Genomic DNA, 17,615 nt, shown 5'->3' on the forward strand with positions numbered 1-17,615 from the left:
CTGGTCCCATACCATACGAATGTGGAATTGTCCACCTATTGTTCTGAACTAATATTGGTGATGACCATTGCCCAACGCTCATATGAGCGTGTGAACGCTTTGACTTTTTAAAGTCGTTCATCAGGAATCGTTTGAGAGTTAACGACATGGGGATGAAAACAGTGAGTGCTTCCCATGTGTGATCGCCTACTCCTGTAGGCCACACGCATGCTGACAATGATGCCCCATTTCTGCGGTGTGTGTCTGTGTGTTTCTGTCTGTGTGGGGAGCGGTAGTGTAGCAGTTAACGTGCTGCGCTACAAACCCGGCGACCCGAGTTCGATTCCCGCTCATGTTTGACACCAGTGACGATTATTTGAATCGGTCCTGGGCCTCCCCTAGATCGACTCAGCCTCAAATGAGTACCTTGTGTGGTGTTTAAAAATCATCACCACTGGAGAGACAAAGGCAGTCGGGCGTGGTGCTGGCCACCCACCCTGTCGTGTACCATGCCGGCCTTCATAGGCACTCACTAACAGCACTTGCCCCAACAGTCTTTTAAATGCTACACGGGGGATCATTGTCTTTCCACACCGTCGCGTGCCATGCAGGCATGGGCCAGGGTGTGCCGGTCGTGGGCCTGGTGGCCGAGGGCGGCCCCAACGTGATCGTAACGGTGCTGGAGTACCTGCTGGAGGAGCCGCCCGTGCCGGTGGTGGTTTGCGAAGGCACGGGCCGTGCAGCCGACATCCTCGCCTTCCTGCACAAGAACACCGATGACACCGGGTGGGTCCACACTCGCCGCTAAATACTTCGTGCCTCATGGGTTTTTTCTACACTTCAAATGCACGTGGCAGTGCGTGGGGGGTGTGTGCCGGTAGTATCCAGCACTTTGAAGGCGGCTTTGCTGATTACGCAAGGCGTGGATAGATCATCCCGTGTGGTTAGATCCAAAACCCGCCGTGTTTGCGAGATTTCCAGGATGTGGCAGTCCAGCAAGTAGTTTCATGATCTTGCCTGTGGGGGTCTTTGTCCCTCGTAAGCATAGCTTTCCTCCGGGTATTTAAATTTACTCCCATTGTCATGCAAAACAGTCCTTCAAAATTCGATGGGCAAACATCCCCATGCGAAGCCCTGGGACTCTACGAGTCCACCCTGGATGATTCATTGGCGATAATATTTAACTGTAAGCATTCAAGTGTCTTTTTTAATCCTTAAGTCGTATGGTCACTACATGTGGTTCTCCTGCTGGCTGGCCAGTCGTGCGGGTGTTCACGTGCAGGCTGCTGCTGCTGTGTGTTCGCCCGCCCCGTGAACGATCGAACGACAGGGAGCTGTGCGACGGGCTGCACGACGAGATTGTGGGCACCATCAAGAAGACGTTCAACTTCAGCCACGGCCAGGCCACGCACCTGCTACAGACGCTGCTCGAGTGCATGCGGCGCAAGGAACTGGTGGGGAATCGTGCGCGTGTGCGCGCGCACACACGTGTACACACGTGTACACACACACGTGTACACACACACGTGTACACATGGCAGTGCAGCGAGTGAGTTGTAGGACCCACGCCGTTTCACTCGGCTCCTGTAGTTCACGTTCGTGGCCACGCGCTGCTGCTGTTATGCAATGATCCGTTCGTTGGCTTTAAAACTGTTCATTGAAACTGATACACGGCAGTCCAAGAGTTACGTAAGTGGTCGGACAGAACTGCTTTACTGTACATTTTTTGAACGTTGCCAAACATATTTTTGAGAAACAAATTGTTCTTGATAAAAATACTTTATTGGGAGTGAATGTTCTTTGACACTTCTGTATACATCTTAAAAAGAGAGTAAATTTCCACCCATATTAAGCAAAGGGTTTTTTTTTCCCCCATAGCAGCACGCCTCCGTGTGGTCTGCAGTGAGTTCTCTGTCGGACGAGAGCTGGCTAGATGCCAATGGCACAGCTGCGATGCATTTGGAGAGAAAATCATTTTAAAAGAAGGCCGTGGTCCCCTTTGCAAAGCAAAACCATGCGGTGCCGCTGAACCGTCTTGCTCTGTGATTGATGCCTCTGAAAATTCCGCCACCCACAGATCACAGTTTTCCACACGGGCTCCGAGGACCACTCCGATGTTGACTTGGCGATCCTGACAGCGCTGCTGAAAGGTGCGCACAAATAAAATCCCTCCTCGGCACAGCCCCTCATGCTCTGGTACTTTGTACAAAAGGTCAAATGCGTCTCCGGTTTAGCACGCTCGGCTCAAACTCAAAAGGTCGCGAATACAATTCCCGGTGCGAGGGCCATCGGCCTACCGTTCCTCGGGGGTTACTGAAACCACTTTTTTGAAAGTCAGCGGTGGTCATTCTGTGGAGACACTGATCCACACCATGGAAATGTGGAATTTCCTCCTTATGCCCCAGGATTGCCAATAGAGATGAGGGCACCACAAACTCGTTTGAGCGGGGATATGCTTCACTGTCGCTAAATAAACATGAAAAATAAATTACGTGACTGGGAATTTTATACGACTACATAGGTTGTCAAGGTTGTGCTGTGTAGCTCTGCGATGTGCTTCCGGGTCGTACCACGCGTTGTTTGGCACGATGTCCGACGTTTCGCTGCACATGCTGGCAGCTTCTGAAGGGAGCGGCAATGCATCGGACGGTTACTTTTCTTGCTTCTGATAGCGTCGTAGCTCTGCCGCCGTCGCCGCCACCGTCGTCGCCACCGCCGCCGCCTGGTAATTGCCCCACCCCCGCGGCGTGTTGGAGGTGGCCGCGCCGCCCTTTGATGCCGAATGGGTGCCGCTGCAGGTACGAACTTCTCAAGTGCGGACCAGCTGAACCTCGCCCTGGCCTGGGACCGTGTGGACATTGCCAAGAATCATGTGTTTGTCTACGGCCAGCACTGGATGGTGAGGCTGGAGTGCGGTGCTGTGGTCGCGTGCACGGATCTCCCACCGTGTGTGTGTGCGTGGTGTTGGCCACCACCCCCTCATGTGCCTTTGCGGCCTTCATAGGTGCTCACTAACAGCACTTGCCCCAACAGTCCGTTGAGGCTATATGGGGAATCTTTGTTTCTGTTTTTGCGCTAATGTCAGCATCTGCTCGTGTGTGTGTATATACGCATGTTTCTTGTATCTACGTCGCATGTGTCATTGTATTTGTGTTTACGTGCATATATGTGCTGGTCTGCATGTGTGTTGGCACGAACACGCACACATAACAACGTCACGTGCGCTTCCCTTCACACCGACGTGTGCGCTTACCGGCCTGTCGGCACGAATTTCACCAAAGCAGCTATACGAACCGCAAAACTGAGAAGGCATCGGGCCCCAGTATGGGGCTCGATGCTGGGATTAGTGGTGGCACAAGCATTTTACTTGGTGGGCGTTGCGTCGCCCGCGCGCTGCTCGTCCCCTGCTCCCCATCGCACCGTGCGTCCCTCTTCGCCGTCGGGTCGCTGGCGCCCGGGACGCCGTCCGTGACATGCCGTCCCCTCACGAGCTCGCGTCTCCCCGACAGGTGGGCGCGTTGGAGAAGGCCATGCTGGACGCGCTGGTGATGGACCGCGTGGACTTCGTCAAGTTGCTCATCGAGAACGGCGTCAGCATGCACAAGTTCCTGACCATCACGCGGCTCGAGGAGCTCTACAACACGGTAAGCGGCCCGCGCACAAACCCGCCCAAGCGTCCACTCTTGGCAAACTCATGCTCTCACCCGTGGAACTATAAGCAATGTGGCCGGCGGGATAATTGGTACTTGTAATCAATCCTCCTCCTCCTCCTCCTCCTGTCGCATTCTCTGAAAATAATGTGCACACTGAATAAGTCCTACTCTTTGAGTCTTTCGGTAAAGTCACGTAGATAGAAAAATAATAAATAAGTCCTCTTCTCTCCAATGTTTCCAAGAAACACCCCCCCCCCCGCCCACCCATTATATGGCTTATTTGCCCAAGTGTCATTTGCCCAATATTAGCGAATCGATTTAAACGGCATAATACTGAACCAAACACGGGCTGAATATACTTCTTCACTGTAATCATCAACACACTACATCTCGACTGATGGATGAATACAAAAGTTGGTTTTATATGACCGTGAGTACATTGTGCTGTACATCTTCCAGCAGTGAGGCGGTGTTTGGTAAGGTATTCTCAGGCTGTGCAACAGCCAAGACTGTCGCTTCAGTTTGATGAACATTACCAACGTGAGTGAAGGGACTGCGCGACATCTGTAAGAGAAGCGCCACCAATAGCATAAGCGTCGCTAATGATAACTTCGATTCCAGCGTGAAATTAACGCAGCCGCCAGAGTCCGTGTCTGGTCGCCAGGTGTGCCGTTGCTGGCTGCCTGCCTATCGGGGAGATCGCTGGTCACAATGGCTCTGCAGCGGCGACGTAGATACCGCGTGTGCGTTTATATGGCATGCATGCCGATAAGAGTGCGGCACAGTAAACGATGTGTCGCAGGTCCTGTGGACCCAAGTCAGCATATTCGTCTTTTTGTTGTTCATGTATTTATGGTAAGTGGGGTGAGTTGGGTTCAGTGGCTATCACTTTTTTTGGCAACAGCATTTCGCCACTTTTGTGATCCGCCCGAGGGTGTCTTGTATGCCACGAGTGGTGTGCGTATTATAGAGAGGGACATTCATCTCTGCGCGGTTTCTTTGTTTCTCTCTCTAGAAAAATGGACCAATAAACCCCACCCTGTACTACCTGGTACGAGACGTCAAAAAGGTGAGTTGCGCATTGTTGGTGTATTTGTAATTGTTTCAACATTCTCTTTGGTTTTTTCGGTAAAGTCACATAGGTAGAAAAAATCATAGATCACGACGTTTCGATCGCCACACAAGCAATCGTCTTCAGGTGGGAGAGAGAAACAGACTGCTGAAACAAGTCCTTATATATATAGAGCCAAGAATGGGGGAGAGGGGGGGTTGCCGCATCGGGCAAGAGGGTGGGGGCTAGAGATTGTGCCTAAGCGAGTGGGAAATCCAAAGATGGGCTCTATATATACATGTTGCCTGGAAGGGCTTCCTTACGTAGTGTTCTTCGCTAGCAGTGACTGGGATGTCTGGAATTGTGTAATATTTAATTTGGTCCCAGCAGTCTCATGCTGAATGCTTAATGTATGATCCCTGTCATTAGTGAACCAGGTAAACCTCACGTCCTCGAGAGTATGGCGCTGGCATAACATGGCACTCTGCTGTTGGTGAGAAATCCCGTGAGCTGTGATGCTTATTTTCACAGATGTCCAGGTGGGGCGGGTCAGTAAGCTACACTACAGCCAGCGCCCACCATCAAATGTTAAATGTAAACTCCGCTTGGACAAGTTTGATATTGACACACAAGGGATTGTATTAGCCTGCGTGCTTAATATACAAAAGTCATGCCATCATGGGCATAAGTATACATGATGATGATGCCCATGGTGATGCTACTAAGTGCTTTTGTGGTGAGCAGCAGAGAAAAACTTGTCCACCCCCACACATCATCACTGTCACCACCTTTCTCCGTGTCTCCTGCATGCTCGGATCTCCACCTTGGGGATGTGGAATTTCCACTATTGCTCGTTTGAGTTGGGAAATACTTTGATTCAAATTCAACTGCCGTTATCAATCATGCATACTGTAAAACGATGTCTTTTCTGACAAAGTTATTCTCATTTGTTCATCTTGAAAACAAAAATGAATACTTTGGGAATGAGTGCACTTGCGAACAATGTCTAGTTGTGAATCCTACTGCATAGATGATCACTTTTGGGCCGTTGGGCGCGACATTCGATGTTTGGCCAAACGTGCTCGGAGCTCCTTCGAAACCTGAAATTAGTGTAGTCATTCTCTTTTTCTTCATGTCCACGGGTCTACGGAATAGACACCATGTGCCCAGAACTCAAACCCACCTGTCTCGCACTCTCCGCCCTCCCTGCCCACAGAGCCACCTCCCGCCCGATTACAAGATCACGCTGATCGACGTGGGGCTGGTGATCGAGTTCCTGATGGGTGGCGCGTTTCGGAGTATGTACACGCGCAAGCGCTTCCGGCTGCTCTACCAAAACCTCTACGGGCAGCACCGGGTATGGTAGCGGCGGCGGCAGCGGCGCACTCAGTTCGCGTGTCGGGGACGTCCTCGCGATGGCGCTTTGCCAGGACGGCGTCGTTTAATCAGCAAATCGGTCAAAGGGTTCAGTTCAGCGTCCGCCTGTCGTGCCGGCACGCAGGAGTTGCTTTGTCGGGAAACTTTTACTCGCCGTTTCGGTTTGGTTGGCGATGAATGATTCAAACGCCATATCATCACGAACGTCCATTTATCATAGGTGGCGCAGTGTTCCACACACAAGAACTCTATGTACTCTATTCCAAGCTAATTCGACTTTGTAGCTTTGTTAATTTGAAATACAAGATATCTGTTTATGGCTTGAGTTTTTCTTCAAGTCTGAGACTGTCTTTGTGCAGGTTGGAACCAGTTGCGGTTTTATTATTGTCTCGCGTGTGTCATGCCTTTTGTTGCCCTTCCCCCACAATCCGATGAGTACGGTTGGCTACGTACGGTTCAACATGCCTACATACCTGCTGGGGAGGGGGCCGCGCGTGCTGGGTGCGCTGTCTGTCACCTACGGTGGGCGCATGCAGCAGGAGACGGCGCTGTTTGCTCATTAACGCCGCTCCCCCTACGACCTTACAGAAGTTCAAGACGAGCACGAGCTCGGCCATGCTGCAGACCAACACCTCGCAGATCTTCAACCACCGGCACCAGCTCTTCAACCCCAGCCTCTCGGAGCAGGAGTCTCAGACGCGGCACAACCATTTCCTCAAGACGGCGCAGCCCTACAAGCGCAAGGCACGCGCACAGCGCTCACTGCCTCTCATAATAATAATAATAGTCACACGATTGTAACATAATGTTATTGAGTTAGAACTGAATATTTTTTTAATAATGAGTTTCAATTTAAAAAAAAAACATTTTGCACGGCGCAATTTATGAAACTGCGTCGCCAAACGCTGTGCATGCCGCAAACGCGGAGGCGTGTACAGATTGAGATGTTTTCAGTAAATGAATGATGAGTGTTTATACATGTGGGGGGGGACCGGAGCACTCAGAGAAAATGCACACGGGTGAGGGGGCAACGCTCTATCCCATACAGATAGCAGAGATGATGTTAGTCCACATTCGCCGTTCCACTTTCCTTTGGCAAGCCAGGGTATTGCTCCTCGATGCCCACGGGAAGAGAGATTCGCAACAATTCTGCAGTGATCCACCAACTCTCGCTGCTGCCCCCACGGTGCTGGATTAGAGACAGTCACGTGCGTAGCCACCACCGGCCATGGCTGCGGGCGGCACCATGACTGCCGCTTCTAACAGCCGAGACACGCGGCACTGCCGCTTACTGCCTCTCATGGCACTGGGCTCACCGCCCCTCAGTGGCCCTGCTCACCGCCTACCATTCCACCGTGTTCACTGCCTAACGCAGGCAAGACCTGCCGATCTACACCCACCGCCTCGCAGTGCCGTACTCACCGCAATTCGCAGCTGAGACTCAATTGGCTGTGCCATGTCCCGTTGCGTTGGCATACTCAGGGTTGAACGCACATGTTATAAAGAATTGTAATTTTCCTATAGCCAATGAATGTGGTTTTAAAACACAGATGGAAACACAATGTGCTGTTTTTAAATGGTTTAATTGTTGAAAACTTGGGTCTTGGGTGCAGAGTTTTATAACGGTTGATCACAAAGATATTCCATAGTCAACGAATTGGTATCCATTCTGAGAACATTTTCATAGATTCCGTAATTGAAAAGGTAAATGTTTCCTGGGAGAGAATTTCTGATGGCGTTGCCTTTTTCCCAGACCGCACTGCGTACCAAGGGCTATGAGAGCAAGGGTTAAATGGTCTGTAAATTCTGCCTTCTGTGGAAATCTACATCGTAGTTTCCTGGCTCGCGCGATCGACGTGCTCCTGGCGGCCCTATGGGCGTTATGCTTGCCGGTGCCCCGCGGTCTGACATTGTTGGGGCGACTGGGGAAGTCTGGAGCCCTTGCTGCGCAGTGCGCCTCTCATGCCGAGAGCCACGCACAGCCCCGGGCGCCTCCCACGGCCAGCCACCTTGGCGGCGCTCGCTTACATTCGTCGTCAGAACAAGTCTCATTATAACAAAATGTTATTACTGTTTTCTTAAAGCCCTATCAATTGAAAATCAAACGGGCTGTAAAACTCATGTAATTATTGCGTGGCCTTTAGAGTGGCATTGTAAACGCGTGAGAGGTGGCCGGAGGCGGACGTGAGATGAACACCCGTTTGTGTCCTGCGGTTAATAATCAGCGCCGTAAGAGATCGCTATCAGAATGTTAATTCCCAAACGGCACGGAAAGGCTTGTAATTGCCATTTGTCTGCCGGCAAGAATACCGTGGGAATTCCACGGGAGTGGCGGGTGGGGGGGGGGGAGGTTATCGGCAGGGACAATCAGAAATGAGGACGTGCGAAAGTGCGGGCTCACGAAAGTCAAGGAATGTTACTGCGAAGGTGAATTGCTGGTGGCGGTGAAAATTAAACGTGCGTGACATTTGTCCTGTCTTGGCAAATGCAATCTGTGCTAGTTCACATTGATACGCGGATGGTGTTGGAAAGTTTTCGTGGTGCCACGGTTGGCTTGGCAATTCGTTTATTGCTGGGGAAGTGAGAATCGTAATAACACAAGGTGACTGAGTCGTCGGTGCCTGTCAGGCTGTGACGCGGTCGCTCAGGACCTGCACTCTGAACCCCCGAGCTACCTTGGTTTCTGAACCAGGCCAGACCCCTCCCCGTCATCAACCTTCGCTGACCAGTGCGGTGAAGTATAGTCAAACAACCCCCATGACCGACGTGGCATGTGGAAGTCTTCATCCAGCAGCAGATTAACATTGGCTGTGACTTATTATTGTTAATTTACGATAAGTTAAATGGTTGAGGTTGCGAATGTGAGAATTTGAATCGGTGATTATGGGTGGTACATGCAGTGCAATACAAGGTGGGTTCTGTATAGATATAATGTGACAGCATCGCAACATTCAGCTTCTCTGGCACTATTGTGGTCGTGATCTCCTCGCCAGAGAAGAGATTTGTTCTCCATTATTTATACATTTTTCAAAGTTGGAGCGCTCCGATGCTCAAATTAGCATTGGGGCGGTCGTTCTCTCTGCCAGAAGCTCCCAAGTCAACAATGCAAACCCTGCATCCGCTTGACTGTGGGACAATCACTATCGACGTCTAACAACGTGGCCCTCATTGTATTAACCCCACCAAAGTGATGGGCTCAGTCATCCCCCAATCAGAATTTAAATTTCCAACATTTTCAACCTTTTGAGTCGTGCGCTCTCACCATAACACCATCTATTTGCCCTCTCATGCTCCTCCAAAGAAGGCCCATTACCTGAAACGTCAGCCTTTTGTTTCTCTCTCTCTCGCTCCCCCTGCCCCGGCGCCCCCTCAGGCGTCCGTGGACAACACGCGGCAGCGCAAGCAGAAGATGAGCACGGCGTCGGGCGTGGGCGTGACGCTGGACGGCAGCGACCCCGAGTGCAGCTGCTTCGCCTACCCCTTCAACGAGCTGCTCGCCTGGGCCGTGCTAATGAAGCGCCAGCGCATGGCCATGTTCTTCTGGCAGCACGGCGAGGAGTCGTTGGCCAAGGCGCTGGTGGCCTGCAAGCTGTACCGCTCGCTGGCGGGCGAGGCCAAGCAAAGCGAGGCCGTGGAGGACTCGTCGGAGGAGCTCAAGCAGTACTCGACGTGCGTGGGCCCGTGTGCGCGCCACCGTCGATGTTGTACAGAGGCCAACGTTTGCTTCCTCCGTGGTCACCCGTCCTAGGATTTGACTAGGCTCGAGCCCGCTTCTTCACTGAGATCCCACAAGACCAGGCACATTGTCGGATGATTTGGTCATCAGCCGAGAGGATGAGCTGAAGTGGAAAAGGCTGTGGTGTGCACGCGTAAAAGCAGGCACTGGGCTGACAACGTTGGACGTTGGTAACACGTGGGGTTGATACTTTAGTTTTATAGCGTTATCGAAAATTCGTCACATAAACAGTCGCAGTCGAACATGCCAATCGGTTCGATCAGTCGTAACATTTGCCAGGTTTCCACCGTCGATCCCATGACTTTTGTAAGCAATTATTTAAAAAAATTAAAGTCGATTAACAACCCGAGTGACTTAGTGTGCGCTCCGCATATGTGTCGCGCGTGCAGAGAGTTTGGCCAGCTGGCGCTGGACTTGCTGGACCAGTCGTTCCGGCAGGATGAGCGCATGGCTATGAAGCTGCTGACCTACGAGCTGCGCAACTGGAGCAACTTCACTTGCCTCAAGCTGGCCGTGTCGTCACGCCACCGCCCCTTCGTCGCGCACACCTGCACGCAAATGCTGCTCGCCGACATGTGGATGGGCCGACTCAACATGCGCAAGAACTCCTGGTTCAAGGTGTGCATCGCGCGCTCGCCATGCTCACGTCTGGTGCCAACGCGCGTGAGCATTGGCGCCGGGGAGACAAAGGCGGCTAGGCGTACGTGGCGCTCGCCACACTAACAGCATTTTCCCGATGAATCTGCGAGGCTAAATGGACGGAGGTTTGACCTGTCATTACATATGTGTGGTTAGGGCCCAGCGGGCCCCAAGTTATATTTCTAGTCACAGTTGATATCAGGGGCGAGAGATATCTGAACTGGTCCTGGGCCTCGCCTAAGTCGACTTGGCCTTAAGTAAGTACCTAGTACGGTGTGCAAACATTAACCATGTGGGGAGACAAAGGTGGCCGTATGTGGTGTTAGCTACACCACCACACCGTCATGTACCACGCTGGCCTTCGTAAGTCCTCACTCATGGCACTTTCTCCACCAGTCCATTCAGACTGTATGTGAGATCTTTGTTTTGTGTTTTCGGTGTATCGCTGTGCCCGCACTCGCAGGTCATTCTGAGCATCCTGATGCCACCCTCCATCCTGATGCTGGAGTACAAGAGCAAGGCGGAGATGTCTCACATCCCGCAGTCGGAGGAGCTGCACCAGATGGGGCAGGAGGAGCGGGAGCACCGTGCCGCCGCCACGCGCGACATTCCCATGGTGAGCACCGCCGCTCGCCCGCCAGCTCTTGCCAACCAGCGCCACCCCCGGGAGGCATGAGAGGCGTACCAACGCCGGTTTCCCACCACCGTCACCACCGCCCATACCACCGATGCCCTCTCCCCCCCACTGGTTGCGGTGTCATGGTCTTTACTTGGATATGCATGACACAACATTAAAAAAGGTAATTGCCATGTGTCCTGGCCTGTGAAAGAGGTGGGTTATAGAGATGTCAAATAATGCGTGACTTTTTCTAAAATATGCGGTCTGCATACTTTCAAGCAACGTTGTTTAAGCCAGCGAGTGTTTTTGTGATTATTATCTTTTGCCATCAGGATCTTATTTCTTAGGACAGTAGGGTTCGTAGACCAGTCTCGTAGAGCAACATTACCTTAAAAAAACAACGTCGTGTGATACTGAGCAACTGAGTCCACTGTGCAACGCCCGCACGCTGAACCGCTCTGCTAACGGGCGCTCGCAAATACACAGGAAGTGTTCAGCAACGGCAGCGCGGCAGACGGCGGAGAATCTGGCCACAAGGAGGAGGAGGGCATCTGGATCCGGCCGTCAGGACTCTCGCTCAGCCGCCGCATCTACGAGTTCTACCACGCCCCCATCGTCAAGTTCTGGTTCAACACGGTGCGTGCCGCCGGATGCACAGCACACGCTGGCCGGGCTCACAGGAGCAAAGGGAGGGGACCCGTGTGGGGTAGCCAAGGGGACCTGTGTGGAGTCGCCAAGAGGACCCCGTGTCGGGTAGCCAGGGGGACCGCGTGTGGAGTCGCCAAGCAGGGATGTGTGATGGTCCTTATGAAAGCTGTAAATTGTGGATGCACGTCCACATCGCTTTTCCCCCAAGTCCATAAGTTAGGGTGGCCACTTCACCTTGTTCCATTCGTTCCCACCGATGTGTGGTATGTGCCGGCTTGTGTCTGAAAGCAACAAGCTTGGAAGAGAAGCCTCACGGAACGTTGATTGGGTTTAGCTCGTGCATAACCTGTTTTAAACGGGCTTCGTCCTTGTTGCATAATGTACATTTATTAAACAGTAGGTTTATAGCGCTTATATGACTCGTAAAAATGTTTATTTTGTTTAATAGATTGCAAAACAGTCCTGTTGCAACAACACAACTTGGGCAACTCTCCCCATTCAATGGTGGATTGTTCTTAAAATAAAATTGAATGCCCACGTTTATGAGATTTGCGGGAGTGTGAAGGCCGGTGGTGCTGCCCGATGTTAATATAAATGTTCAACTGGCATACATATATATATACTTGTTTATTTCTGTTTGTTGTTTTCGTGCTCGTGTGCCTTGCGTCGAACACTTGTGTGCGTGTAGCGGCCGTATGTATGTGCAGCGTGCCTCAGTGCGCTCCGTCTCTTTACCCGCGTGTCCAATGCGCGTATCGCCCACCAGCTGGCGTACATCGGCTTCCTGATGCTCTTCACCTACGTGGTGCTCGTCAAGTTGCAGCAGCTGCCGTCCGTGCAGGAGTGGTTCGTCATCCTCTACCTCTTCATGTCGGCCATCGAGCGCGTGCGGGAGGTGAGCGATCGTGCCCGTCGCGAGGGCCGAGCGGACGCCACCCCCGCCCGGCGAGTGCGGGGCCACGCGGCCGCATGGTTGGCAGCAGCTGGGCAACGAGTACATTCCCCGCTTGGCCCATCGTGTTGCGCCGTCTGTGGTCCAGGCCGTTAGAGGCAGGGTTCTTGGCCGGTCGTGTAGGTCAGGGAAACTCGCGAAGCCGCTGGGCTGCGGAGTGACTCGGAGGCGTCAGCACAGAGAGTGAGAGGTTGTGACCCATCTGCTCGTACTTTGGTGTGCTATCCCCTCGCATGCATGGGTTTTCTGTGGTTTTCTCCCAACTCCAAAAGCACTGCTTTAAAAAAAAGAATTGGACAACGATCCCAATTCAAAATCCCTGCTCAAAAATGATTTGGATACTTAGTGAGGCTTTCCTGGATAAATAAATAACATTTATTTATTTATTTATTGTTTTGTTTACTTCTTCGTCTGCTGTTCTTCAATGATCTTCCACTGGTAGAGGATTGAAGACAATACAAGTTGGGGCAGAGGCCTTCTTTGGGGCCACACAAGAAACCCAAGGCAGGTTACTTGTTGATGAGGAATCTATTACACCATGACGGCACCGTCTCTTCCGCGCGTTGCCCAGTTTGCCGTTATTCTCCTTTGTTGACCGTGGATGCGCATCGTGGGGCTGCTGCGGGAGTCGCCCGAGTGCGCGCTGCCATGACCGGCGCGTCTGTCGGCGTTCAGATTTTCATGTCGGAGCCGGGAAAGTTTGGTCAGAAGATCAAGGTGTGGCTGGACGGCTACTGGAACATCAACGACTCGCTGGGCATCCTGCTCTTCTTCGTTGCCGTCGCCCTGCGCTCCCAATCGCACCTCCTCATCGAGGCTAAGATCGTGTACTCGCTGGACGTCATCTTCTGGTACGTCCGGCTGCTCGACGTCTTCGCCGTCAACCAGAACGTGGGGCCGTACATCATGATGATTGGCAAGATGGTGAGTCCACCGACCAGCTGTGTCCATCGTGCATCGCACCATAGGCTGCACTTGACACGGTGCGTTCGGCGATACTGGGGCATTGAGTAATGCGTGCGGACATTGAACATAACCTCGTCATCCCTTCTTCGTGAGTGCTGCGTGATCGGCCACCATGCTCGCACAAACCCTCACCCACCCCCCCCCCCCCCCGGATCTCGCCCGCACCCCTCGCACACATTCTTACGGCCTCACGCGATCCCTCCCTCCGTGTGCGCGTACAGATGGCAAATATGTTCTCTATCGTGATCATCATGGCCATCGTGCTGCTGAGTTTTGGCGTGGCGCGACAGGCCATCCTCTTCAAGGAGGCCGACCCCTCCTGGTACCTCGCCCGCAACATCGTCTTCCAGCCCTACTGGATGATTTTCGGGGAGGTGTATGCACCCGAGATTGACGGTAACCATGGTCGCGTCACCGGAGTGTTAAAAACGCACAGTGATTGCAACAATTACAACGCGCTTAAAGTTACACGTTTAAAGTGCCTCGTGATTTTCATTTGTTAATTGCTGTTTCGAAGCTATTATCTTATCATCAGTGGAGGTTGCTTGTCTTGTACCGCTGTTGCTGCTTTTGGGGGTTTCCAGCCATCAGTGTCTCCTCTTCCTCCCTTGCTCTGTGTTTAAAGCTGGAAAAAATCCTATGCAGGACCCTTCTGATTTAGTGACTTTGAGACTCAGTGATCCTTTTGTAGACAGGTAAAGGGTGTCATTTTTTTACGATACTGTTGTGTATCTGTGTGTACACGTGTATGTATTTGGCTGTCCATGCTCATACCTCAATGAACACGCATTGTGTTTGTCTGGGGAGTGGATAGTGCAGTGATAAGCGCACTGCGCTTCGAACCTGGTGACCTGAGTTTAATTCCCGCTTTACAGCCAACATCCGAACCGGTCCTGGGCCGCCCCTTGGTCGACCCAGCATCAAGTGAGCACCTGATGCTGAGTATAAACCTCAGCACTGGGGAGGCAGAGGTGGCCGGGCATGGTGCTGGCCATCGTCGCTCTTGTGCGCCGTGCTGGCCTTAATTGGCCCTCGCTGTGCTGGCCTTAATTGGCACTCGCCAACAGCACTTGCCCCAACAGTCTATTAAAGGCCAGATGAGGCATCTCTGTGTGCATCTGTGTGGCGGTGTTGGCAGCGTGCGAGAACATCATGAAGAACAGCACGGACGATGAGTATCCCCCGTGCACCGCGGGGGCCTTCATCACTCCCTTCTTGCAAGCCGTCTACCTCTTCGTGCAGTACATCATCATGGTCAACCTCCTCATCGCATTTTTCAAGTGAGTGTGCCATCTTGACGAGTGGAAATTCCTAATTTTCCCGGGAAAAAATTCAAAGGGGAATAACAGCGTGAATCAACCCCCAACGCACGATCGTTGAAGTCTACCCATAGCACCCACGCCCCTCGACGCGTAAACATGGCTCAAACGATTAATTGATTCGAGTGTTATCTTAGATTAATTTGAAATACATGACCTTGTTTGAATAATCATTAATTACTTTTAGTTTATATTTGTTTACAGTAGTGTGAGTCTACAATTTCATAACCTTAATAAATTAAAAGGTTTGAATCGCTGTATAGTCTATATGCACAGCAAGGACGAAAATAAAATAAATATATGTAACTGGGATTGGTGACAAGGGGTGAGAATCGTTACGTTAGCCGTGAACTAAATAACCCTCCATCTCCCCTTCCCTGCACACTTCCCCCCCCAACCTCAGTAACATCTACCTGGAGGCCAAGAACATCTCGGACAAGCTGTGGAAGTTTCACCGCTACCACTTCACCATGTACTACCACCAGAAGCCCATCCTGCCGCCGCCGCTCATCTTGCTCAGCTACCTCTCGCTGTTCGCCTCGCAGCTCTGCCGTCGCTGCAAGCGCAACCCCGCCAAGCGCAAGGACAAGCAGAGCTGGCTAAGTCAGTGCTCGCGCCCGTGCCGTGTCGTTTAACTCGCCTCTCGCGCCCGTGCCGTGTCGTTTAACTCGCCTCTCGCGACCGCCGCCGATGTTACGTGCAGGGATAACTCATCCCCTGCCCCACACTACCGCACCTCCGATTGGCACGTTTGGCTACGTATGGGGCGAAAGAAGTTCAGCATACATACATACTTTGGAGCAGCAGAGAGTGTTGCCATTGGCAAAACCTACGGAGCGACCAGCTTGCCGCTGCTACCTTGCGGATTTGGTTGTTTTAGTGTACAGTTCCATTTAAGTTTAAGTGACTTCACGGTGAAAGGGGAATTGCAACAGCACTTATCTCTATTGGCAGCCCTGCGCCAATGATATAAATTCCGCATTGCTATGGAAGGGGCCAGCTGCAGTCTCACCAGAGGAGAAGCACTGTCGATTTCCTGCAAACTGGTGCTCGTTTAGCTGACCCTGCAGAGATGATGGAATAAGTTAACTCCTGACCAGGATTTTAGTTCCTGACCAAACTCCTGTGAATGGGAGCGCTTTACCATTCAACAGCGCCGTATGATCAGGTGCAGCCAATGGCGAGAATAGCAGTTCCTCCTTCATCCATGGAGGCCTCGCCCATTCTCAGAGCACTTTGCCTGGAGGGTCCTGCATTGGTAGGTGTGGAAAAGTCCATAAACAGCGGCCGTCCTCTCCCAGGTGACGCTCGCTTGGTGCACGGCGCAGCACCCATGGCAGCCCCACAAGTTTTGGACGGATTTACCGAAGCACTGTGCCTATCGTAAAGAGGGGACATTAAAGATCCCGTGACATTGTTCACCGCAATGTGCCATTGAGCTCCCTCGGCTTACGATCACATTTAAACATTTGCTGTAAATAAAGCCCATGCAGCTACCGTGCAATATAAATTAACTCGCCAGATGATATATGACTTAATATGTAATGTTTAATTACTGTTTTATACGTATTGTTTAGTGTGTGACAATATTTACTCGCATTGCACATAGGGCAAATGGTGTTTTCTGTGTTGTTTTGTTTACACTTTGGATCTTATTCTTTGGTTCTTTTGGTAAAGTCACGTAGATAGAAAAAATATAATAAAAATTAAGTGAATAAAAAAAAAACACGAATGTAGACTGTAGCCTGGCTCTTAATCGGAGTGTGTACTGGCAGTCTATAATGTAGACTGTATCCTGGTTCTTAACCTCGGTGAGCGTATTGGCAGTCTATAATGTAGACTAGCAATGGTTATTAACCTGAGTGAGCGTACTGGCAGTCTATAATGTAGACTTATTCTGGTTCTTTCAATAATAAAAATTAAATTTAAAAAAACCACGACGTTTCGATCGCAACACAAGCAGTCATCAGGAAAAGGGGGGTTAGCCTCTAAAGGAAAACTGTTTATGAAGGTTTTAGAGATGGGCATAGCCCAAGTATGTCAGCAGCATGGGCGGGGCAGCTCATGTTAATGTAGGAAAAAGCAACGCCAACGCAGCGGGTCTACATCAATGAAAGGGCTGCCAGGCAATCATTGCACCTCGCTCCACATACCCACACTGCTGACGGTGGAGGTGGACCAGAAAACACAAATCAAGTCATGACCCAAATTGGTTGATGACATCGTTCCTATGATGGATGAGTTTATAACCATCCTCTCGATTGAAATTGTGTCTTTGTCTGTATATATGGATGGCTTCATGAACTAATCTTTGTTGATAGCCAGTCGGCTTGAAAAGTACCATCATGTTACAGAAATAGATTTCGTGTGAACCAGCCACATTAAAATAATGATCAGCCACGGCAGAAGTATTGGTCCTACCGTGTTTCAAATCTGCCTTATGCTCACGAACACGGTCCGAGACATGCCGCTTAGTTTCCCATTGGACATTGTTCACTGTTTCTTCTCCACTAATTTAGACCTACGTGTCTGTTGAGAAAGAGACTCCACGACCGAGTGGGCTCTTGTGCATGGCCATCATTCGTATATTGTTCCACTGCTGGATGAGGGCCTCCGCACGCCGTTTGAGCCGTGGGGGTTAGTTGACCATACTTTACCACGCTGGTCAGCGCTGGT

The 17,615-nt window shown here is 51.4% G+C and overlaps 1 protein-coding gene across 4 annotated transcripts in view; it reads left to right on the forward strand.

The window, feature by feature from the left end:
- Positions 1–17,615, forward strand: part of LOC144717228 (transient receptor potential cation channel subfamily M member 7-like) — a 59,853-nt gene that overhangs the window by 27,642 nt on the left and 14,596 nt on the right. For 2 of the 4 annotated variants that reach the window (XM_078592613.1, XM_078592614.1), the window contains 17 exons: positions 591–765; positions 1,310–1,433; positions 2,057–2,129; positions 2,778–2,878; positions 3,489–3,623; positions 4,648–4,701; positions 5,900–6,040; positions 6,649–6,804; positions 9,434–9,729; positions 10,186–10,414; positions 10,899–11,051; positions 11,541–11,690; positions 12,469–12,597; positions 13,330–13,578; positions 13,842–14,016; positions 14,759–14,900; positions 15,343–15,542. In XM_078592613.1, coding sequence (XP_078448739.1) covers positions 591–765; positions 1,310–1,433; positions 2,057–2,129; positions 2,778–2,878; positions 3,489–3,623; positions 4,648–4,701; positions 5,900–6,040; positions 6,649–6,804; positions 9,434–9,729; positions 10,186–10,414; positions 10,899–11,051; positions 11,541–11,690; positions 12,469–12,597; positions 13,330–13,578; positions 13,842–14,016; positions 14,759–14,900; positions 15,343–15,542 — 2,682 coding nt within the window. Of the gene's footprint in view, positions 1–590; positions 766–1,239; positions 1,434–2,056; positions 2,130–2,777; positions 2,879–3,488; positions 3,624–4,647; positions 4,702–5,899; positions 6,041–6,648; positions 6,805–9,433; positions 9,730–10,185; positions 10,415–10,898; positions 11,052–11,540; positions 11,691–12,468; positions 12,598–13,329; positions 13,579–13,841; positions 14,017–14,758; positions 14,901–15,342; positions 15,543–17,615 lie in introns of those variants that run through there. The other 2 variants (XM_078592615.1, XM_078592616.1) reach the window with 2 other exon arrangements.

Source organism: Lampetra planeri, chromosome 3 (assembly GCF_965212315.1).
Source record: "Lampetra planeri chromosome 3, kcLamPlan1.2.h2, whole genome shotgun sequence".
NCBI classification, from domain to species: Eukaryota; Metazoa; Chordata; class Hyperoartia; order Petromyzontiformes; family Petromyzontidae; genus Lampetra; species Lampetra planeri.